Source organism: Amphibalanus amphitrite, unplaced genomic scaffold, assembly GCF_019059575.1.
Source record: "Amphibalanus amphitrite isolate SeventyFive unplaced genomic scaffold, NRLGWU_Aamphi_draft 001057F_arrow, whole genome shotgun sequence".
NCBI classification, from domain to species: Eukaryota; Metazoa; Arthropoda; class Thecostraca; order Balanomorpha; family Balanidae; genus Amphibalanus; species Amphibalanus amphitrite.
In genome coordinates, this window is record NW_024882551.1 from 136,968 (window position 1) to 161,160 (window position 24,193).

The following is a 24,193-nucleotide window of genomic DNA, read 5'->3' on the forward strand; positions in this document are numbered from 1 at the left end:
ACCTGTCTCGTCCGTCTTTTCTGGATGATGCTGTCGACGCCTTCTGCGAGTCCTGTCACCTCTGCGGTCGGTGACAGGTCAGGTGACGGGTGATGAGCGCACTGATTCACCCGATGTGAATCAGTGCAAACGGACCATCAACCACCGCACGTACTACGTCAGAGAAATCAGTACCAGTTCTGTGTGTGAACTCGGTCAAAATGTTGGTTGAGACTGCGTGAGAAGCCGGGATCACGACCTATGATTGGGACATGTCATGAAGCGTGGGTGACCCGATTCAGGGCTTGTTTCTCTGGAAAAAACACTGTTACAACACCAATATAATAAAAAAGAAATTTCATGAAGTGCTGCAGTCTGCAGATGAAGAAACAAAATGGGTATGTACCACACTGCTACTGGCCAACGGCTTTAATTCGAAAGGGCAGCTAAGCCAAATGAGAATAAAATTTGGTTTTCATCATTGGTAAAAACGTAAAGGGACATGTCCAATCAAAACGGTTTGTTACCTGATCTTGAAAGCTGAAACCATTTAGGAACCACCCACCTGCTCTGTCAGAAAAATGATGAGCTTAAAATCCATTTAAACCAGTGTAATATGACTCACTTCCTTGGGCATTTTGGGCTTAAACACGCATTCGGAAACCGGCACATTTCATTTGGTCCGCTCGGTAAATCAAAAGTCACAGATCCGGACAGCTTTGGACGTCAGCCGTACCGGTGTGGTACCATTCGTCACCAGAGCAGACGGTCTTATTATCCTCCATCATCCCCGGCGGCCTCGGCTTTCTCCGTTTCCGGTTCTCTGACGGACACCTCTCCTGTCTGCCCTTCCTGGTAGTCACTGTCTGTCTGCCTCTCGGCGTCTCTGTCTTCGTTTGTGTCTTTGTCTGTTCATTTGTTTTTCGGCCGCTATTTATTTCTTTTATTTTCGTTATCATTTTCTTTCTTTCTTTCTTTCTTTCTTTCTTTCTTTCTTTCTTTCTTTCTTTCTTTCTTTCTCTCTTTCTTTCTTTTTTTTTCTTTCTTTCTTACTCTCTATATCTCTTTCTCCCTCTCTCTTTTCCCTCTCTCCACCCACGACTCACCAGTCGAACATCTCCAGACCAGCCTCACACTCCCCTCTCTGCAGGCTTCATGACGGCTCAGGAGTTGGAGGAATTCACCAGCGTGCCGCGGAAGGAGTTCAACACGTACTGGATCCCGTGCTGCTGGTTCGTCTCCCTGCTGAGGGAGGCTCGCACCACCAATCACGTGGTCGACTCGATGGGACTCAAACTCATCGTCGAGGTGTGAGTCGCTTTGTGATGTCCATTGTGATGTCCACTGTGATGTCTTATGTCCACTGTGATCTCTTATTATGTTCATTGTGTTGCGTTTTATTACGATATTATATGGTACGAATAATGGTGGGGATGCCAATTCACTCGGAGGTATTCATTGTGATATTTTCTCACGAATAAGTCACTCTACACTATAATGTCCACTGTGAAATAAGCCACTCTGTGCTGTCCTGTGGATCGTCCTTTGGCGACTTTGTTTCGGTTCGTTTCACGGATATCGGCGGCGCAGCTTACGTGCTAAATCACCCTTTTTGCTCCGCGTTCCGTTTGGTTTTCAGCTCGTGACTCACCCTCTGGCGCTCTCGCTTTCCTTCGCTTTCAATAATCACATCTGTTTCTGTCTCTGAATGACCCCCAGTGTGCTCCCGCTTTCCCCACTCTGCAGTCCATCTCCCTCTCTCCCTCCAATGTCTCTGTTTGTTTGTCTCAATTTGCGGTTGTGTATGTTTGGATGCCAGTGACCTGAATGTGCTAATAGTGGAACACATGTGCCGTTCTTGTCAGGCAAACAAGCGGGACGAGCCGCGGAGATCTATTGAGATAGCCGTGGGCTTGACGACGCATTAGCAAGCCGCTTTCGAGATGGCTTTGAACATTCAAACGCTGTTAGACGAAAATGGGGAATACAAGTTGTTGCAGAAACTTGACTTGCATCGCCGGAAACGTAATATGCTACGATGGGTACGAGATGGTATGGCACGGCTTTTCCGGTTAATCGGGAGCTGCCTATAAACACAATGGTTCGGATAGTGGTTTGTTGCATTGTAAAACTCGGATGAAAAACGTCTTACATGGAACGTTTTTGAATCCAAATGTGGCTTCGTTTCAGACGTTTAACGAGTACCGCGCCAACTGCGGCTTGTTGTGGAGTTACGACTGGGTCAGCATTCCTCTGGTTTACACCCAGGTAAGCGGCTCAATCAGCAAACCGTAGGGTCTTAATGAGTGACAGTTGTCCATCCCTTCTCCATTTATTTGCGTACATTTAATCTCATTGCGTTGTGCTAGTTAAATCATGAAGCCTACGATTTCCTCCTGCCTTTCCACTTGGTGCACTGGACCACTTCTGCTCAAACATACATGATCTAACCACATATCGGGCTCCGTACAGGTGGTCACCATCGCCACCTACACGTTCTTCGTGGCCTGCCTGGTGGGTCGCCAGCAGGAGATCATCCAGCTGGCCGACAGCGAGGGGAAGCCGGCCGTCCAGCTAGACCTCTACCTGCCGTTCTTCACCATCCTGCAGTTCCTCTTCTACATGGGCCTGCTGAAGGTGAGGAAGCTACAGCCCACGCTGCCCCGTTTGACTAAAAAGCCCGATTGAACGCTATGCCATCTGTCTAGCAGATTGTTGTCCAAAGTCCAACAACACGTCATATTGCTGATTAACGCCTGATGCTTTGTTGATTGCTTTATAGATTCTGCGCCTGCAAAGGTCGTGGAATGTCAGGGAAGCACTGAATTTAGGTCACGCCTTTCGGAGACGTTATTGTCGTTTCCAGGGATAACGAGGTTAAGTTCAAGTTTATGGGTCCGAGTTGAGCACTAACTCCAGTCCGGGGAGTTAATTGGAGCGTCAGGGCTGATGGATTCATGCTTGGTCCAGCGATGCTCTGGGCAATTCTGGGCTAAAAAGATGACGTATTCAACAATGAACCGATGTAAATAAATATTTCTGTTTTTGACTAGGTTTGAGGTCTAGTCTTCTGGGTAGCTAGGATAATTGTAGCTAAAAATTCTAGCAAGGATTGACCATTTTTTTCCGCCTAACTAAAAGTGTTAACAACCCTGCACTTAATTCTTATATTATATCTTATACAACTGTTTGATCATGAACTTGTGTAACTATATAAAAATAGTCATTCAAATTCCTCCCTTTATGCATTCGACTTCTCGTAAGTTGCATTCTCGGAGCGATCTCCGTTGGATGCCCGACGGCCCTCGCTCCTGCTCCGCCCGTCAGAACGAGTGACAGGCGCTGTGTGACCGAGACGGTAACCGGAGCCCTCTCCCATTACACTTCCATTACCTGGCCGCGTGACCGGGGGTGACGTCTGGGTGACAGCGAACTGTGTAACGGGGCACCTCTCCCGCCGCGGCGCGTGGGCCCGCAGCTCCGGCTCAGGACGGGGCAGAGCTGTGCAATGTGCACTGTGCACGCCTGTGCCTGCAGAGAAGCCTGCAGTTGGCGCGCCGCTGTGATTTGTACCGGGTTGGGTGTCGTGAGTAGTGTAGGTGTGTGGTATGACGTCGTTAGCCAGACCCGGTGCATGCAGCAAAGTTTCATGTGCGTGGAGGTAATAGGTTGCGTTGAGAGGTGTTGGGCTTAAAAAACAACGACTGGCATTCACACATGGTTACTGTTGCAGCTCGGTTTGGGAAGCCATATTCCACAATTATACAGACGTTTTAGTTTTCCCACAACCTCATTGCAGGCGGTTCAATGAAAGCCACAGAGTCCGTGCTTTTCGTTGTTGATGTTTGTTGAATTTCAAACAAATGCTTTCGTATCTATCCCACCGATTCGCCTGAATCCTTTGTATTGATCATTTCTCATGACTCGCTGATGCATTCAAAGCAAACAATGCGAAATAAACTGGCAGTCAGACAACATGCCTACCTCTAGTGGTATTTGCTTCAGTGATGGGAGCAGCTGCCATCTGGTAATCATATTTTTCTATATGGCGCCTGATGGGCAGAGAAGGACGTTAGTCGACAACTCAGCAAGTGCTCTCGCTGGACAGAGAGCTGTCCGACTGGAACAGCTGATACAGCTGGCAGCTCGCCAGCAGACAAAGGGGTGTTCCTGATTCAATATGCTCCGCTCGTGCCGTGTTGTGGTTGGCCGCAGTCGTGCTCCAGAAACACAGCGGAGCTAAATCACCCGCGGCCCCGCTCGGTGGTCGATCATGATCGAAAGGATTCGATTCCTCCAGGATAGTTTTCGTTCCATGTGTGATTAATTCTTGACATTCATGCTAACTGCTAAGAAAATGCCACTACCGTCTTACTACACCATTTCTAACAGCAATTGCATTTGGAAAATCTTAAATTGGTCACATCCTTGAAGTGTATACAGAAACATACAAGTTGTTTTCTGTTTCTGTTCCTAGATGGCGTTAGAGGTCGACGCCTGTAGGTAGGCTGTGCCGCAAGGCAAATAGCGAGTAAGGCAGCGCAGCATAAGTAGAGATTGGAATACAATTCCGCTGGAACACATCAATACAGTGGCCATGTAGTTGTTTTCGTTTGTGACTTTTCGCGTTTGCTCTAAACACACAATACATTAGTTAGTCACTCATAAGAGCTGGCAGGTGTACGAAACAGATTCATTCCCAGATTACCTACCTACACAAGCCAGCGGCTGAATCATTTAGGACCCGGCACCTGTACCCCGGATGAGGAACAAGACCAAGGCCCCTTTTATTAATGAGTGTCACAAGCGAGGTCAGAGTGATGTTCTTTGGGCCGTGCATCAACGGCGCAGGGCAGCAATCGAAGTTAGCGGAGGCGGAAGGTTCGCTGTTGCGTCGCGAAGTTGAGCATGAGGTTGCAGAAAGGGCATGCTGCTAACTTGTGAACCTAATTAAGTCTTCTCTCGTTGACGGGAATAAGCTGAGATTATCACCAGACGGTATATTATTGAGCGAAGTCATCAAATCAATCCTCATCTGAATAGCGCGTGGAAAGTATTTTGCACAGAGAAGCAGCACGGCTGAAAAACAGCATCGGATTCCCTTGGCTGCCACGTTGGGATCTGTTGTCAATAAACGGGCGATAAATCTTTCGTCATAGCTGTAAAGTTGGCTTTGTGAGGCCATTATAAGCGAAGCTGGCACAGAACGGTGTCGGTCTTACAAAGCTAAAACATCCCTTCACCACGACATATCGAGCCAGACTTCACCAATCACCAGCACAAGGCTTCAGTGTGCTTTTACTTCAACTTCTTCAGCAGCCAAACAACTTTACAGGCAGTCACACAGTCATCAATCGACAGAGTTTCTTTGTGTCGGAATTTCAAGCTGATCATATTGCATTTGACAGCCCTGTACTGCGTTTTTCAGGTTGCGGAGCAGTTAATCAATCCTTTCGGCGACGACGACGAAGATTTCGAGCTCAACTGGATCATTGACAGACACGTCAAGGTGGGGACTGAGGATAGCTTTGACGATTTTACTCAAGCACATACCATTGCGTCATAAAGATCGCGACTTTACTTCCCAATGGCTTATCTTTCTAAGCCCAACTTTTCCTAAATATTTCTTGTGGAGAGACATTTGCAGCCGGAAACGGCGACTCAGCACGCGGTGTCTTTAGGTGCCAGCAGTGCGCCCTTTCTCTCGTCCTGTCCTCGATTCAAGCTCGCTCGGTGTACGCTGTGTCAGTTGCTGCAGTATTGGGGGAGCCCGGGGAGGGAGAGAGGGGAGGTCAGGTCCCGTGCCAACAGACGATCGCACCGCTATCGGCGACAGGGGGAGGGAGGGGAGGGGAGGGAAGGGAGGGGAGCTGTCGGTAGCGACAGCGGGGGCGGGGGCGGCGAACACGGGGGCGGGAGCTGTCAGGGGGTGATAGGGGAGAGCCGGGACTGCCCGATATGTGGCCCTGGAACCACACTGCAGACTGTGTCATCAGATAGCGCCAGCTCCATTAGAGGCAACTATCATCCTATAGGCACCTTTTGTGTTCGAATTTAGGACCTTTAAAACACAGCTGAGCAGCGGACCGGGCCAATTAACTTGACTTATCAGTCACACATACCGCGTCTCAAAAGTCAAATCACCATACTCGACGTGATTGCCGGTGACATTTGGACGGTCTCTGGAGGCTGGAAGTCGTCTGGAACAATCGCCTCCCAGCGAAACAATAGCAGCGGCGGTGCTGGTGTCCTACATTCCAGATGACTTCTTCGCTGGCGGCCGATCAAAAATGGATATATGCAGATAAAATACCACCAAAAATCAATCTTTATGTTTCTTCTCTGCATTATATTGTAGTCTTTGAAACTTCCAGGTCATTTGCATTTTGTTGTGCCTTCCTCCTAGTTCAAAGGCCCGTTCCATTTTTTCCTCCTCTTCTTATCGATGAGCTGAACACCACTATCCCTTTTATTCGTTTCTGTCTGCCTGTTCTTTTTCATAAGTCTCGGAATCAAATTACTTAAAATTAAAATCAAATGACGAAGCACTCTGGTGAACAGCATTATATGTAATATATTTAATGGAATAACCTTCTGTTCAAAATTCTAAAAATTGCCAAAAGTTACCAAAAACACTTGAATATATTTCGGAGGCGTTCCTTCATCGGTTCAAGTGATAAACATTTATACACTCAGAAAACACTTTGAGAACATTTTTGAATAAGGGCTCATATGAGTGCCAAAACAGGGCTCAAATCTGTATGATTTTAAAATCGGGATCAGTTAGGCGCCCTTTTCGGGCTCAAAGTACATTAGCCCCGAAAGCGGCATCAGTTCGTCTTCCTTTTCGGGCTCAATTCGAGCTGCGTTTTAGGGCTCCATACGACATTCCGCCATTCCGTCTTTTGCTGTTTTCAGTGCCATGTGTTGGTGTACCTACCGCCGTGATTTCAAAATGAATGGTAAGTTATTAGTTATCAGTTATCGCTATCTTTTAGAAAAAATCAAGATGTTGATGCTCATGCCATTTTAATCCCTTATCAATTAAAATTGTGGTGGCATTTGTTCAGAAAAGGTCTGATCTACAATTGTGGCGCCGTTGATACGAATACGCACGGGTTTGATTATTCGTTTTTCTTGTATTTGCGCCACATGAAAGCATCATATCTGGATTCAGGATGTCAAATAGTGTAAGAATGTGCAAAAATTTTGTCTGGTTCTTCGTGATGATGTGATTGAAGCAATGCTTTCAAGGGTAGGTAAGGATTTTGTTACTTGTTCGTAATGGTTATCTTGATGCTCAACTAAAATTAATCCTAACCTTGCCTACTAACCTATTAAGTTAAACTTAGTACCAATACCTACCAACCTACAACCTATTTGGATCTTTCATATACTTATAACATGCTGCTGCTTCTGCTAACATGCTGCGGAATGCTGGTTGACATGATGGAATGCTGGTATGACAGTGTTCCATGTTTCAGAATTTTAGGTGAATAACCACACATGATGGGGAAAATGTTTTCATCCTAAAAATATGACAAGTGGCTTTATTTCATCTTTGCTAAAAAAATATGTCAAAAGTTTGATTCAACAGCCAGCTGCCAGGTTACGCATGACTTGACAGTTGATGCATCTACTCTACATCATTTCATTTCAGATCCTGTGAAGGTTCTGACAAAATCTGAGGTAAAAATGGCATTATGCAGTTTTGCGGAAAGACTAAATCTATCTCATTTTGTCTTCAGATTTTTTTTTTATTGGGACGCCCAATTGAAATCCAATTTTAGAACACTGTGACACCATGCCTGTGTGCCAAGTAAGAGGAAGGGTCTACAAGTATACATCAAGATAACCAATTATGGACAAGTTGAGACTTGAGTCATGAGCTCTTATTTGTGGTTACAATACCTTCAACTGCATGATTTTGCACAACTTCCATACAGGCATCCAGACTGGAAAAGGTTCAAGTCCATACTTATTCTGGTGCTTGAATATGGCAGTTCAAAGATGGAAGGCATATGATGCTACAAAATGAAAAAATAATTCAACTTACAAAAAATAGGTATTCATATCTATCCTAAACTAAACTAACCTAAACTTACCTAACCTAATTCAACCCAACCCAACCACCCCAACCAGCCCAGCCCAGCCCAACCCAGCCCAGCCCAGCCCAGCCCAGCCCAGCCCAGCCCAGCCCAGCCCAGCCCAGCCCAACCCAACCCAAAACCTACAGTCTAAAACCTAGAGCTAAAACCTGCAGCCCAAACTGGAAAACATCCATATGGTACGCCGGACGCCCGTGAAGCCGTCATGCGCCGAAGTTCGGCGCAAGCTATTTTGCAATTTGCGCTGAAATTTCTGCATTATTTGCGCCGAAGGTTAGTGCCCTTTTGCGTCAAAATTAAGCCACTTATACAAAAAGCACGTTTACATCTGCTGGCCAAGGTTTTATAAACCAGACAGAACGCTCTGGGCCTTAACCACTCCTGACTCCCATGTTTGAGCGTCCAAATTAGTTGATGTTTCCATGGAAGCTGAATACCACAATACGTGTAGCGCACTGTAGCATCGTGCCGTGAAATAAGGCTCGGGACGGAAGTTCCGGGGTCACAAAAATTGGTGTGGCGGTGTTGTCGCGGCTGGCGGGCTCCAGCAAGGGGTTTAAGTTTACGACACCACTCTTGTTTCAGGAGAGGTGTCAGCGATTCGAGACTACTTGGGCATGCGGGCAGCGGGGTCGGCGTGGCTGCCTGCGGCTGCGGCCACACATCTTGGCGTCCTGGAGGCGGAGATGCTGATGGTGGCATGAGTCATCACTGGCTGCCCGATTTCCATGCTCCAAGACTCGCCGTGAGGGCCGAGGCGGGCGTCGTGCCGATGGAGAGATGAGGAGGGATGCGCTGGCATCGCGCCTACTGGCGAAGGCGCTCTCCCTCCCGTCGGAGGACCCGCCGCGTCGTGGCGGAAGCCCCCCCCCCCCCAACCGTGACTGAAGTCAGTGACCGGCTGGAGAGAGCGCGGGGGAGCGGTGTGGGACCACTGGAGTGGCGCTGCCCGCCGAGGCGCGCTTATCCACGAGACTGCCCCCGTAGACGCCAACAGACGGCGTCACGGTCCACCTGGACCTGCTGCCGATCGGGGCGTCCGCGACAGCGAGGAGGAGTGCTGCGGAGGCGTGACTGGGAGCGCTCCCCCAGCGTGCGACGTGGGCCTGGGTCGACGGGTCTGCGACCGGGGGAGTAATAGGAAGGCGGCGCTGGGGTCCTCACCGAGCACCCAGACAGTACAACATTGGTACTGCGGGAGGCGGCGGGGAGGATTTGCTCCATTTACCGATCTGAGATGGTGGCGCCCAAAACGGCAAAGCAACATCTCCTGAAGCACCCGTCCTTCGAGGAAGACCCCATAATCATTTGCTCCGACTCGCAGGCGTCGCTGGCGACGCCACGAGGTTGACAAGTGGCCCAGACACCCCCCCCCCCTCATCCCCTAGGTGCCGCCATCTGGGAGTATATGATGGCCCTAGTGGCTGTAGGGGGCCGAAGAATCCACCATAGAAGGAGGGCGGCGATAGCCCGATTAAGCTGGGCGTCCAGTGGAGCCTCGGCTCTATCATGGGCATTGGGCAAGGACTCTGCGAGCACCCCCGTCTCCTCCATCTTCGACGGCACTCCAGTCAGAAAGCTGTCCCCACCCGAGTTTCCCAGCAGCATGGGCCACATGAAACCGAACAGCGCCGAGCCGCTCGACGCTGAGGACCAGGCGAGAGTAACAGTGAAAAGGTGAAACGCTCGAAACGGCGCGCGCCGCCGGCCGAGGGCGCCGAGCCGGCCCAGGCCGGCTGCGGGTCAAACAGAAGCCGTCTCCGCGGCGGCCGCCCAGTAACAGCGACTCGGACTGACGTCGAGGCACCGCTGCCGCCTCCGCCGACCAACCCGCCGCCCAGCAAGGGCAGTTTGAAGGCGGCTGCGCCGGTGAAGGTGGCGCGGCCTGGCAGGGGCCGCGGCCGGCCCACTCCCAGCTACCCGTCCCGCGAGGTGCTCAGTACCACCGACTCGTCCGATTCTGAGGCAGCGCCGTCGGCGGGCCGCCGCCAGCAGTGACGACGACCGGCTGGCGGCGTTCGCGCGGGACTTGTCCGACTCCTGGTACTCGGACTTGCCGCCCAAACTGGACGCCGGCGGCGTGAGCACCAGCAACGCCAATAAAAAGTCCACCTTCATCCGGCTCTTCTCGCACCGTGTCAAAAGGACTACGCCGCGCGGCCGGCCGGCCAACTCGAATGAGCGCAGCGAAGGGCACACGTCCCCGACGGCGGCACTGGCGCCTCCCGCCGCGCCGCTGCCGGCGTTGCTGGCAACGCCGATCCAGGCCCATCGATTTCTACTGTTTTGTTGCCTACGTGCCGCTGCCGCCGCTCAGCCAGCACAATGGCGTGCCGGTGTTGCGCTGTCGGATCGAAAAGCGGCTCGTGCAGCGGACGGACGGGTGCGGCCCGCGCGATGAGCCGCCGCCGCACACCGAGCTGCGCCGCGCGGACGTGAAGGTGGAGCTGGCAGCGGCCTGCTCAGTCCCCTCAACGGCGTCGACCGGCTCTCCGGCGATTTGCGGTCAGAAACGCCGCCGCTTCTGGGACCAAGGTGTCATAGCGCGGCGCTGCCCGTGAGACGTTAAGTTAGCACAGGCAATGTCGTCTGCACTCCTTGCAGTTCATGTTGAATACACAACCATGTTGCGAAGTAATAGGCGCCGGGTTTTTCAGTTCATAGAACTTTTTCCCTGGCTATTACACCCCACAACCGAACACTGACACCTTGCACAAGTATGACTGTGTGTATGAATGTTAATAAATACATGAACCAATGTTGTGTTTTCGGTTCCAGTACCTTCTTTGGGCACCTCGGCAACAAGTAAGTAATCCGTTAGCTTTGCCACACCTAAGATAGGCTCCCACGTTGTTATTTGCTCCCGGGTTAACATAAACCGGTTTAACGTAACTTTTGCATCCCGGCCAAAATTGCCGGTTAACTGTCCCACCGCTCGAGACTGGCGCTAGGCTGGCCGAGCAAAAAAAAAAAGTTTGTCCGCGGCTTCGTCTTATTCGCAGCTGCTGGACACGGGGGAGGGGGGAGGAGGGGCTGCATCGGACGAAAAGCGGGCTCTGGTATTAACTGGATTTTTTGCCAGCTGGCGCCGTATGGTGGCGCTAGCAGAGCTTCTTACATATCAATGCTAGATATAAAAGAATGAATATTTACCAATCAATTTTTCATTTAAAGCCATTTGAAATATTTATGTCCATCCTACTACCGCGCTTAGGTATATCTAAAATTAAATACCTTTCGTGCGTCGCCAGCTGGCCAGCCAGCTGACGCAATCCAGCTTTTACCAAAGCCCCGAAAAGCGATGACGTGAGCCCTAATATTGGCTTCACCACACAATTTGAGCCCTCAAACTGGAATCAGGTGAGCTCGAAAATGGGGATCAGGCTGAAAACTGGTATCATAGTGAGACTAGTTTTAGAGCTTGACACCGATAATGGGTACTGACTGAGCTCTGTTTCTGCGATCAATGATACCGATTTAAGGGATCGTATGAGCCCATGTGGCGCTAGCTCAGAAAGTATTCTCGAAATGTGCTGTCTGTTTTGAATATGGTACATTAGCCCGAAAACTGGTCTCTGAGCCCGAAAATCGGGACACTGTTTTCTCAGTGTAGCGCCACATTTGCCGTTAACATATCTGATCCATGTTTTTTTTTTTAAATATAAATCTCGCGTCTAGGTTGAGATGTGTCTTCTAATTTACATCGACAGAATTACCTTTACAGCGTACGAACAAAATTAGCTCCTACACTTAACAGGTTAATAGGTCATAATGTTGATACTATTCACACTTACAATGTTAATAGGTTACAATATGGGGGGAGAGAAAGCGGGCAGGGATGAGGGGGGGGGGAGAATTCTAGGCAGGTCACATCAGTACTATGCCTACCAAAAGTAAACACCGCTGCCTGACAGGATAAATAAGTATGCAAACGAATGAATGACTTGAATGAATGCACGAATGAATGAAGTATGAAAGAGAGGGGCATAAACATATTGAGGGGCATAAACATATTAAACCGGAAATGGTCACCTCTCGGGGACCATTTCCGGGAAGATCACCGTGGCATACAACCGAGCCCATCACACGTGACAGCTGCAATAATACAAGTGTGCAAGACTGAGCGCGAGAGAAAGATTGCTGAATCTCTTCATATTAGAGACGAGCGACCAGCACTCAACACAAACGTGGCATCATGGACGATCGTGTAAACCGTCAAGTAGTGGTGTCCATTACGGGTCCCCGGTAGGAGCTAGAATACCACACGGTTATTGATCATAGGCTCTGGTATAAGACGTGTTTCGATTTGTTGAACGACCCCCCCCCCCCCCCCACACACACAGACACACTTCTTATGTGAAGCGATTATTATTGTGTGTATTTCTCTCTCTCTCTCTCTTTCTCTCTCTTATTCGACTGCTCACCTATAATATGTTTATGCCCCTCTCTTTCATACTTCATTCATTCGTGCATTCATTCAAGTCATTCATTCGTTTGCATACTTATTTATCCTGTCAGGCAGCGGTGTTTACTTTTGGTAGGCATAGTACTGATGTGACCTGCCTAGAATTCTCCCCCCCCCCTCATCCCTGCCCGCTTTCTCTCCCCCCATATTGCAACCTATTAACATTGTAAGTGTGAATAGTATCAACATTATGACCTATTAACCTGTTAAGTGTAGGAGCTAATTTTGTTCGTACGCTGTAAAGGTAATTCTGTCGATGTAAATTAGAAGACACATCTCAACCTAGACGCGAGATTTATATTAAAAAAAAACATGGATCAGATATGTTAACGGCAAATGTGGCGCTATAAATGTTTATCACTTGAACCGATGAAGGAACGCCTCCGAAATATATTCAAGTGTTTTTGGTAACTTTTGGCAATTTTTAGAATTTTGAACAGAAGGTTATTCCATTAAATATAATACTTAAAATTAAGTTTGAAAATCTTTTTGAGTATTTTAAGTTGAATTGGATGACATAATTTTGGCGTGGTAGCTGTCGATTCCAATTGTTACTCATTGGTTCAGCTGTTTTCGATGCGTGCATAGATTTCGCATGATTAAAAAAGCTACTTTTATGACACCCATAGGCCATAAGTTTACATGCCAGCTTTCTAAAGTCAATTGCATGGCCTGGATTTAGAAACAGAAAACTTCAGCATTACTCGAGCCTGGTGTTTCGTTACCTGTAAATGCATGAAACGACTCGTTATATTGTCGGAGCCACCGTAAAACGATGTTAAATGTATGCACTATGTGCCGAGCGTCGGACTCGTGGATTGCATTCCAAAGACATTCTAAAGCCAAGTTCTGAATTATTATCACTATGTGTAAAATTGAGCGCGGTGATGAAATGTCCAAATAAATTAATAGCAATTCCTCAGGAACCCTTACTCGCAGGAAGGAGACGCACGCGCGCACGCACGTATGTCACGCACTGTTGCGTTTATGATCGTGAAGGAGGTTTCCTCATATATTTTCACACGGTCCGAGTCGTGTTTGTCGCAGTGCTGGGCACGGAACACCCACCCAGCGGCGGCTCAGCGCTTGGACGGCATCCAGGCAGGAAACCGCCTGTCGAGACCCGAGACCAACGCCCATGGTTCTCTAAACAAAACAAAAACATGTGCGGAATGTCCCCACCCGCCCCGGTTTTGTCACCCCTGTGCCGCTTCCCTCAAGGTCATACCCAGCCCCCGGAGTCGGTAAAAGGTCAGGGGTCAACAAGGGCGGGTGCCAGCGGGCCCTCGCTGTGGTGCCCGGTCTCCAAACGTTTGGGATGCTTGGGTCAGCTCTCACATGTTTGCGGAAAGGCTGTCTCGCAAGTCGCATATGACTGGTGTTGGTGGAAACGGTCTCCTGTCCAGCCAAAATTATTGTGACAGGAGAAGAGCCGTTCTTCTATTTTACCAGTCGCATAAGTGCCATGTTTAGTGCTGAATTTAGTTGTATAATAATGTTTGAAATGTGACCGTGGATTGGATTTATTTCCTGGCCCTCATCACATTCGAAATATCACACGAAGCGCCATCATTTTCTTACCAATGTCCCCCGCTCCTGTTTCCTCAGGTGTCGTACCTGATCGTGGACACACTCAACATCCGGCGGCCGCCTCTGGTGAAGGACATGTACTTTGACGATCCGGGACTCACGCTGCCCTACACAGAGGCATCCGTGCAGTACAAGATTCCCACCTACCGCGGCTCCGTGGACAATATGAAGTGAGTCAGTCCCTCCCGACCGGCACAGGCCCGGGAAGGAAGTGGAACACATGAGAGAGAATGTTAATGATGAGAGTTGTGTTTGTTCGGTGAGTTGGTATGTGATATTTCACGAAGAGTCGGCAAAGCTAAGAAAGAAGTTTAGAAAAGTGGTTCAAGTTAGAGCTGCACGGGACAGTTAGTCCTGACTTCGTTCGTTATACAACGCTGGAAATCAAATTAAATGCTGAGAGAGCAGAGTTTACGTGGACCTAAGTCAGTGTTAAATGCTTTCTAATACCGATTTCTTTGATTCAAATTTATTGGGTCCGTCATGCTGATGCACCATCGAGCGATGTTCTTACATCTTTTCACCAAATCAAACCACCATTCACTGTTATTTTAGTATTTGGACCTGACTTTTTCACCTGTAGCCGCTCCGTTAACATACCAGACTTATCTGGTGAGCATACAGCCGATTGCACATTTTAAAAGTCACCCAGCATCCGGCACCGTCCGATGGCAGTCCCACGGTATACTACAGGGGGGGGGGGGGGGGTTGGGCAGGAGTGGGGTTCCGGTCAGGGGCCGGGGGTGGGGTGTAGGTCCGGTCAGGGCCCGGTCCTCTCGTGGCCGGCACGGCTCTCACGACACGGCGAAAACGTGCCGCGGATTTTTGATCAGCGGCGCCGCCGGTAGCCAGAGGACGCCAGGTCGGCCCGTGCAGCCGCTGCAGAGATGACCGCTCCCACGGGTCCCTCGTGCAGCGGCGCCGCGCCGATACTATCCCACGTGAACCTCGGCTTCTTTTTCCTGCAGCGGCCCCGTGCGCTGTTGTATGTGGAAGGAAGACATACAGCTTTCTAGACGAGAAATGAGCTGAAAGCTGTCAGACGGAAATGCTCACGATTTATTCGTGAAAACCTATCAGTATGGTTTGTGAAGAGATTAAAGAAGTAAAAGTTCGGCGAGAAGGCCACACAACATTTAGGACCGATGTGTAGTTCTAGTTTGACGACGTTTTTTATGCATACAATTTCATGGCTTTATGACGGATGGTGGCTAAGGCTCTTATAGGCACCTACCAATGCGTCGCCTATAAGTCAAATAACTATTCTGACAGTTCTCTTGTTCTAAAACATATTTTGCTTTATGTGACTTAACTTAGAGTTAGATATCGTTATAAGCCCTGCCCAATGCCCATGTCCAGTTGTATTACCAATTTGTGGTCATTTTATCCTAAGCCGGATGAAATTAAGCTGCCGCTAGCCATGATCCCAAAGCTGGACGTGTTTTTATAAATGTTTGTGTTCGTTGGATATTTTGCACTACACAACGAACAAAAACAGCACGTCAATTAGCAACACCTGCGTGGTGTAGATTAAATCTCGCTGCAAACTCAGGCGGACCACCTTTCTGATATGTCCGTTTTTCATTCCGCTGCTAATGAGAACAGTAATTTCCCTCCGACATAATGTTAACACACTTCTCAGATTTCGTCGCAGATTTTCCTCTCAGTGGAGCACGTGTGAGCACTGCGTGCTCGTGCTGGTATGCAGACCGCTGTGTTCTCCTCCCGCTGTTCCGATCTAGTTCCTAGAACACGAGTGCCCTATGTTCGACTTACATCACACGCTAGGTAATTATATCAGGGATATTTCGTTGTATCTTTCTTGCACATGCGTTTGCAAACGGTTGATGTTGTGGAGGAAGAAATTGAATAATGCTGCGTGGGAACTGAAACAGCCGGAAAGACCGTATTGGCTCACGCAGTTCCAATGCATCAACTGAATAAGTGTTTGTTGTTGGGAAATTCAGCTGCTGGGTCGGATATTTCGTGAGCACCCCGTATCATTCGGCCTGGATTGATATGCTCGGATTTTTCAAAATTGATGTGTGCATTTATTTTTCAAAGGGCTAAACACTCAAACGAACTACAAAGACACTATCCTCCCTTTTGGCTCATTGTAGAATGTACTTGTACAACTGTAATGTACTCGTGATGCCGGCGGCTGCGCTACCGCCGACACCCGTGCAATCCTCCAACAGCCGTCTGCCACCCAGCCGTGGTGGTCCAACTATTATCTTTACTTTACTTTGGCATCCGGTGGACAGGGAATGCATCACCTTTGGGCACACACGGTTGGGTCGCGCACCCTCGTGGGTTGCGGTGTGCATTACACCGTCTTAATTGCAAGTTACGTTATTATTACATTTACGTTACGTTGATGTTTAAACTCCGTGACTCATTCATTACCTCCGTCTTTCGTCTCTCGTCTCGAATGTCTCTCTCTGCCAAACAAGATAAAGATTTCTGCTCCGTTATTATTTACATAAAACAAGTATAACGCCAAAGAATGAAACAAGACTGCTCGGGAATGTACGTCTACGGGAAATTACGTCGCCTCAGAATAAACGCGCAGATTAGCCTAACATACCCTAACACGCGCAATCTACACATTTACTTTACCTTGCTCCTAGCCTAGCTAGGGAGGCGGGGTGAGCACAAAGCCCCATCCTCCGGGTCAGCGGGACACCTACCTCGAGCGAAGCCACCACACGAGAGCCCCGATCGGCCGGCGCTCACGCGTTATAACCCAGCTCGAGGCGGGAGTCGGAACGGTCAGCCCGCCCGAGGTGAAAGCCAGCCTCGCGTTCCGACGCGGCGCCCGTCGACCAGGAAAACCTATTCCTACAGGCGCGGGCTTTACATAAATACCCCCTTCTCCGCAAGGTGGGTTAAATCCCCTTACTTCCGGGGAGGGGGTCTTTAGTAAAGCCTTACAATCGACAGACTAAGACGCTCCGAAATGCACAGATCGCGATAACATAAGTAGCAGGGATACGGAGCAGCCTTCAAGCGGAGCAGCAGCAAGTCATACACATTAGACATATTTACAGACATAAGACATATACTCAGACATTTAGAGCAGCGGGCAGGCAGCCGGCAGCGGACGGTACTCGGACCGCAGCAGGCGGCCTCTCTTGTGCCGCAGCGCTCAGGCAGCGGGCAGCCGGTTCGGGCCGCAGTAGGCAGCAGTGCCCCGGACCGCGGCAGTCGGGCGGCAGCGCCCGGGCCGCAACAGCGAGCGGCGTTGCCCGGGCTTCCGCAGCGGGCGGCTTCTCTTGGGCCGCAGCAGCAAGCAGCAGTTATGTTGGCCGGGCTGCAGCAGTAGGCGGCAGTGGGCGGCCGCCGCAGGGGCGGCATTGCTCGGGGCGCAGGCTGCAACAGCAGGCAGCGGTGCCCCCGGACCTTCACAGTCAGGCGGCTACGCCCGGGCCGCAACAGCGAGTAGCGTTGACCGGGCTGCAGCAGTTGTGCGGCAGTGACAGGGCCGTAGCAGTAGGCGGCGATGCTTGAATCGCAGCAGCGGGCTCGTGCCGCAGCAGTGGCGGCAGTCGGCAGCGCTTGGCGCAGCAGTGGGCCGCAGCAGTGGGCGGCCTCGCGGTTTCGTCGTCGGCGAGGTACGGGACCGCTGTCGGCGGCAGTGCGCCGTCCGGCGGCAGTCGATGGCGCCCGGACCGCAGCAGTCGGCAGCGCTTGGCGTAGCGGTGGGCCGCTTCAGTGGCGGCCTCGCGGTATCGTCGTCGGCGAGGTACGGGACCGCTGTCGGCGGCAGTGCGCCGTCCGGCGGCATTTGATGGCGCCCGGACCGCAGCAGTCGGCAGCGCTTGGCGCAGCAGTGGGCCGCTTCAGTGGGCGGCCTCGCGGTATCGTCGTCGGCGAGGTACGGGACCGCTGTCGGCGGCAGTGCGCCGTCCGGCGGCAGTCGATGGCGCCCGGACCGCAGCAGTCGGCAGCGCTTGGCGCAGCGGTGGGCCGCTTCAGTGGGCGGCCTCGCGGTATCGTCGTCGGCGAGGTACGGGACCGCTGTCGGCGGCAATGCACCGTCCGGCGGTTGTCTATGGTGTCTGGGCCGCAGCAGTCGGCAGCAGGTAGGCAGCCGGCAGCTGGCAGCAGGTGCGGGCCGCAGCAGGTGGGCGGCATCTCTTGTGCCGCCACAGGCAGGCGGCACGCAGCGGGCAGGCATCTTGTGCCGCAACAGGCCGGCGGCACGCAGCGGGCAGGCAGCCGGCAGCGGGCAGGCAGCCGGCAGCAGGCAGGCAGTCGGCAGCAGGCAGGCAGCCGGCAGCAGCTTCGGGCCGCAGCAGGCGGGCTGCCGGCAGCGGGCAGGCAGCCGGCAGCGGGCCGGCAGCTGGCAGCGGGCAGCAGGCAGCCGGCAGCAGCTTCGGGCCGCAGCAGGCGGGCTGCCGGCAGCGGGCAGCAGCAGGCAGGCCGCCGGCAGCGAGCAGGCCCTGGCCGCAGCATTTGGGCGGCTTTGCAGCAGCAGCGGTCGGTGCTTGGATCGCAGCAGTCGGCCGCAACCGTTTGACGGCAGTGCCGCAGCCAAGCCGCAGCGGTGGGTGGCTCCTTATGTCTGCTTCTACAGGGGGCAGCGCCCGGTCGGGCGCAGCGGCTCCTTTCCTGAGCCGCCCACATATTGTATGTTGGCAGCCCAGGCTGGCCAGGTGGCGCAGGCGCGTAGCCGCACCTCTGGGAGCGGCGCTCGTGGCGGCGACGCGCGGTGCTCCGGTGGCGGCGCCCTCAGTCACGCCGTCTGCTGCCACTTGGTGGCACTAGCAGCGACGCTCTCTCGGCAAGCGCCCTCTTGGTCGCGCCGTCTGCTGCCACTTGGTGGCGCTAGCAGCGACGCTCTCTCTCGCTCGCTTCAGGCGGCGGACGGCAGGCGGCGCCCGTAGCGACGACGCTCGGCACTCCGGCGGCGGCGTCCTCGGCTGGTGACGCCCTCATGGTCACGCCGTCTGCTGCCACTAGGTGGCGCTAGCGGCGGCGCTCTCTCGGCGACACCTCCTCTCTCCTTGCGGCGCGCGGCGGACGACGGCCTGATCCCTCCGACATTCCGACCGACGCCTCCATTCCTCTCTCTCGTCCTTCTCTCGCGGCGGCGCGGCGACTCCCTCTGTCTATATCGCGGCGGACGGCGGGCGGCGGTGGCGCTCCGGCGGCGGTCGATGGCGCCCTCGGACGGCGGCGCCCTCGTTTGGCGGCGCCCTTTTGCGTCGCCCTCAGCTGGCGACGCTCTCTCGGCGGCACCGCTATTCTCTAGACTCGCGGAGGACGGCGGTGCGACGGATTGCGGCGCCCTCGGATGGCGGCGCCCTCAGCTGGCGACGCCCTACTGTGTCACTTCCTTCTACCGCGACGGCGTCATCTGCTGCTACTTCTGTTCACTTCCCTCTACCGCGACGGCATCATCTGCTGCTACTTCTGTTCACTTCCTTCAACCGCGACGGCGTCATCTGCTGCTACTTCTGGTCATCTGCTGCTACTTTCTTCATCTCTACCGCGGCGGACGGCGGGCGTCGCTCGTGGCGGCGACGCGCGGTACTCCGGCGTCGGCGCCCTCATGGTCGCGCCGTCCTCTGCCACTTGGTGGCGCTAGCGGCGACGCTCTCCTGGCGACACCGCTTCTCTCCCCACTCGCGGCGGAAGCGGTCCCCCGCTCCATTTCTCTCCCTCTTTCTTCTCTCGCGGCGGCGCGGCGACTTCCTCTCTCTATCGCGGCGGACGGCGGGGCGGCGCTTCCTCATTCGGCGGTGATGCTGGCGACGCCGCCGTCACTTTGCGGCGCCCTCTGCCGACGGCTCAGCTGATGACGCCTCCTGGCGACGTCCTTTGTTTCTCTCTATGACGCGGCGGACAGACGGTGCAGGTGCGTCTCCTCTCTGCTACCGCGTCGGCGACATCTACTTCTCGTTTCCTCTCTGCTACCCGACGACGACATCTACTTCTTTCTCTTCTCTGCTACCGCGACGACCTCTACTCTCTTCTCTTCTCAGCTACCCGACGGCGACATCTACTTCCTTCTCTCCTCTGCTACCGCGACGACTTCTACTCTCTCTTATCTGCTTCCCGACGGCGACATTGACTGGGCCGAGAGCGGCGCGGCTCCCTGTCGTGCAGGCGATCTGTCCTCCACATCCGTCGGTGGCTCTCGGAGATCGCCCGCCGCGCACCTGACGATAAAAACAAAACAACTCGGCAGGAAAAACGTTCATTACGCAATGCCTAGCTAAGTCAGTCACATCATATTCATCACACTTTCCACATTTAAACGTTTGCGAACAATCAACCATTTACAGAACACTTCATTACACTTCGCACATTCAACGTTTCATACTTTTAATCAACCAGTTACAGAGCACATGCTTAATTTAAATATGCCTGATGACAGGAGAAAGTATTGGATAGAAGGAAGGATAAACGGTACATACCAGCCGCGGTTATAGGGGCACCTCTGGTTGTTAAAGACGGCTAACATCGGCCGTGGGGCGTGACATCTCAACACCGCGGATGATTGTCCGTAATTCTTGGCCCTTTTCCGATTGATGGTCGGACTTTGAAATCTGCAAGCTTCAATCGTTAATGAAATTTGTATTCCATGAGAAATTGGTTAAGACTGAACTTTTCCGAAATTGTACGTTTAACACGTCACAGTCGACCATCCGACCTGACCACGTGAGCGGCCGTCTCAGTAGTCACAGGTATTGACCGGTATGATCATGCTAAACGGGCCATTTATTTCGCAAAACAAATCATTTAAATTTCCTTCCGCCTAAACTGAGTTTAGAGCGACATTGCCAGTGGTCACAGGTAATGGTCGGTATGATCATGCTGAATGGGCCATGAAATTTTGCACAAACAAGTCATTTAAATTTATTTCCGTCTAAACTGAGTTTAGAGCGGCATCTCTCGTCGCCGGCCCTTTGGTAACGGTTCAGCGACAGCGCCGACTGTGGGTCGGGTCCCCGTCACTGGCACATGGCGAGCGGGGAAGTGATTAGATGGTGCGTGGGATCTGGTGAAAGAGAAAGTGGGACATGGTTTGACTCCCACTGCGCAGAGAAGCGGGTCAAATGTGCGTGCGGCGCAGCGCCGATGGCTGTGAAAGCCAGGAAGAGGTGATGACCGATCGCTGAGAGCGCAGAGATGCGGGTCGAATGTGCGTGCGGCGCAGCGCCGATAACTGGGAAAACCAGGAAGAAGAAATGACTGATCGCTGAGATAATGAGCGGGACCGGGATGGAATTGACTGGGAGACGAGGCTCTGGCGCCTTTCGCCCATGGAGGATAATAGTCTGCGGAAATGCGGCACCGCATTCCACTAGTCTCCGCCATTACAGCGCTCCGACGCATGCCCAGCGGCGCTGGAATAATGGATTGGGACGACGGGCCAAACAGCAAACACACCGGCCAGGTCGGTGACCATTGACCAATGACCAAGTCGAGCGGGCGGCGCCGGCGCTGGAGATATAAGGACAGAATAGCGAAACTGGTATTCGGCTCTGAGTTCTTCGAATACGAAAGAACGATTTCGCTCGTTGGCGGCTGTCAATTAGGGGAGCGGGGAACCATCAACCAGACATAGATCCACAGGATCGGTATCCGAAGAAACGCATAAAAGGGCTGTACGCTCAACTAATTATCATCAACGTAAAAATGAATTTAAAACTGTGAAATTGAACCAGATTATGCTTAAAATCATAACCTGAACAATGCTGACAGTTTTATCTGAATCAAATACCTCAATTTTAAATCAAATACCTCAAATTATGACAAGCAATCTAATTTAACCTGGGAGCCTTCGTTCAACAATGATATGCAATGCATATTGAAACGTTATAACAATTTAAACGATATGCAAGTAAAATTTGGGTAAGTTTGAAATTTGCTTTATATTGATACATTTACAGGCGAATAAAGTGGATTTCAACTAAAACGAAATCTTATAAAAGTGGGTTTAAACTAAAACGACATCTTATATTCTTAGGTCCATGAATCTTGTAGAACATGGGCGTAAAGCGCGTAAGCACCAAAAGATAAACGGTAAATAAACTAACATTCCTACAAAGCTGATGTTTAACGACGATCCATTTTGTTACATGAACGTTTTTAAAACATCGGCTTAGGCACGTACCTAAACGGAAAATCAAGAAAGTAATTGGTAATTAAATTTACATTCCTACCGTCGTAATCGAGCTTTACAAATACAATAAAGCGTTTTAAATATAAATGTCGGGCAATACGTATCCATAACACATTTGTTAAATGAATGAAATTTAGTTAACGACTTGCAGCATTTGATCAAAGTAAACGATTACAAAACCCTGTACGAAGCAAATAGATTAAACGGTGAAACGATTTAAAACGGCAAAATGCATTATTTATCAAAGGTATGAGTTAAACAGCAAGTTTGACATTTCCACCTAGTAAATTTAAAGTTTCACCGGCAATTCATTTATTCGATCGGTGAGCCTAGCCCATGTTATAGTAAAATGGTAAATAATCAAAAATGTTCGATTACGATAATTCATGAGAATTATGAGCAAAGTATGGCAATTTTGACATTTCCTAAGGAATACCTTATTCATAAATTTTCCAGAATTCCAATGATCCCCGATCAGTGAATGAGAGAATAAGAACAGTAAAACGGTGAACGGTTTAACCTTTGAACGGTTAAACGCAAAATTTACGAATAATTCTGAGGAAACATGGTAATTCTAACATCTCGCTTAGTGAATGTTCAGGTAATAATTTCACTGGCATTTCAAATGATTTTGACGAGGGAAGTATCAGTTTCAACGACAAGACTACATTACGTATCACGTAAATACGTTGCTGGCAAAATCATATCAATACGGATTTATAAAGTTTTACAATTTAACGCCTGATAGCAAAGTTTGAATTGACCATTTATAGTTTTTAGAAAGAAACGAAGCACAGCAAAGTTCCGTAGCATTTCAAACATAACACTAGATATCAGGCATAACAATAATTGAAGTTCTCGTCAGGACAGGCCTTTATCCGTGACGAAAACATTTCAATTTCATCACTCGCACAACATTCAATTATATCAATCATATATACTTTCATCAATCAATCATACGGTTCGCCGTTTATCGGTCAGATATTTCCTCTCACCGATGTCTTATTATTGCAGTCGTCAACAAAATTTTCCTAATGAATTTTGGTGGCTGGCTCGCTCGATTGTCCCTGAGTAATGAATATTTCACGGAGTGAGCAAATTAAATCGGCACATCGACTGGGGCTGTTCGGTCGAGATTTACGGGCTTCTCCAACCAACTAATGCAGTTTAAGACTTATATAGCGGTCGGACAAGGGTCACACCGACTACAGCACAAAGCGCACGCAAGACAAGCTAGTTCGGTCGAGACTTATGGGCTTCTCTATATCAAGAGAAGGGATCGCTGCCGACTTGCACAACATGCCGCCCAAACAACAGGTGTCTGGGTCGCGGATTTACGGGCTTCTCCAACCAACTAACGCAGTTTAAGACTTATATAGTGGCTGAACAAGGGTCACACCGACTGACATGATTGTGCACGCGAACTAGCCTGCTCGGTCGAGACTTACGGGCTTCTCCATATCAGAAGAAGGCTCACTGCCGACTTGAGCGCAATGTGCACACGTAACAGCGATTCCCGGCCGATGCACCAAAATTATGTAATGTACTCGTGATGCCGGCGGCTGCGCTACCGCCGACACCCGTGCAATCCTCCAACAGCCGTCTGCCACCCAGCCGTGGTGGTCCAACTATTATCTTTACTTTACTTTGGCATCCGGTGGACAGGGAATGCATCACCTTTGGGCACACACGGTTGGGTCGCGCACCCTCGTGGGTTGCGGTGTGCATTACACCGTCTTAATTGCAAGTTACGTTATTATTACATTTACGTTACGTTGATGTTTAAACTCCGTGACTCATTCATTACCTCCGTCTTTCGTCTCTCGTCTCGAATGTCTCTCTCTGCCAAACAAGATAAAGATTTCTGCTCCGTTATTATTTACATAAAACAAGTATAACGCCAAAGAATGAAAC

The 24,193-nt window shown here is 50.8% G+C and overlaps 1 protein-coding gene across 2 annotated transcripts in view; it reads left to right on the forward strand.

The window, feature by feature from the left end:
* LOC122369632 (bestrophin-4-like) overlaps nt 1-24,193 on the forward strand; it is a 64,214-nt gene that overhangs the window by 12,185 nt on the left and 27,836 nt on the right. For both annotated transcript variants that reach the window (XM_043344523.1, XM_043344524.1), the window contains exons 4-8: nt 1,130-1,287; nt 2,170-2,247; nt 2,452-2,616; nt 5,408-5,488; nt 14,161-14,312. In XM_043344523.1, the coding sequence (XP_043200458.1) occupies nt 1,130-1,287; nt 2,170-2,247; nt 2,452-2,616; nt 5,408-5,488; nt 14,161-14,312 (634 nt within the window). The remainder of the gene's footprint in view (nt 1-1,129; nt 1,288-2,169; nt 2,248-2,451; nt 2,617-5,407; nt 5,489-14,160; nt 14,313-24,193) is intronic.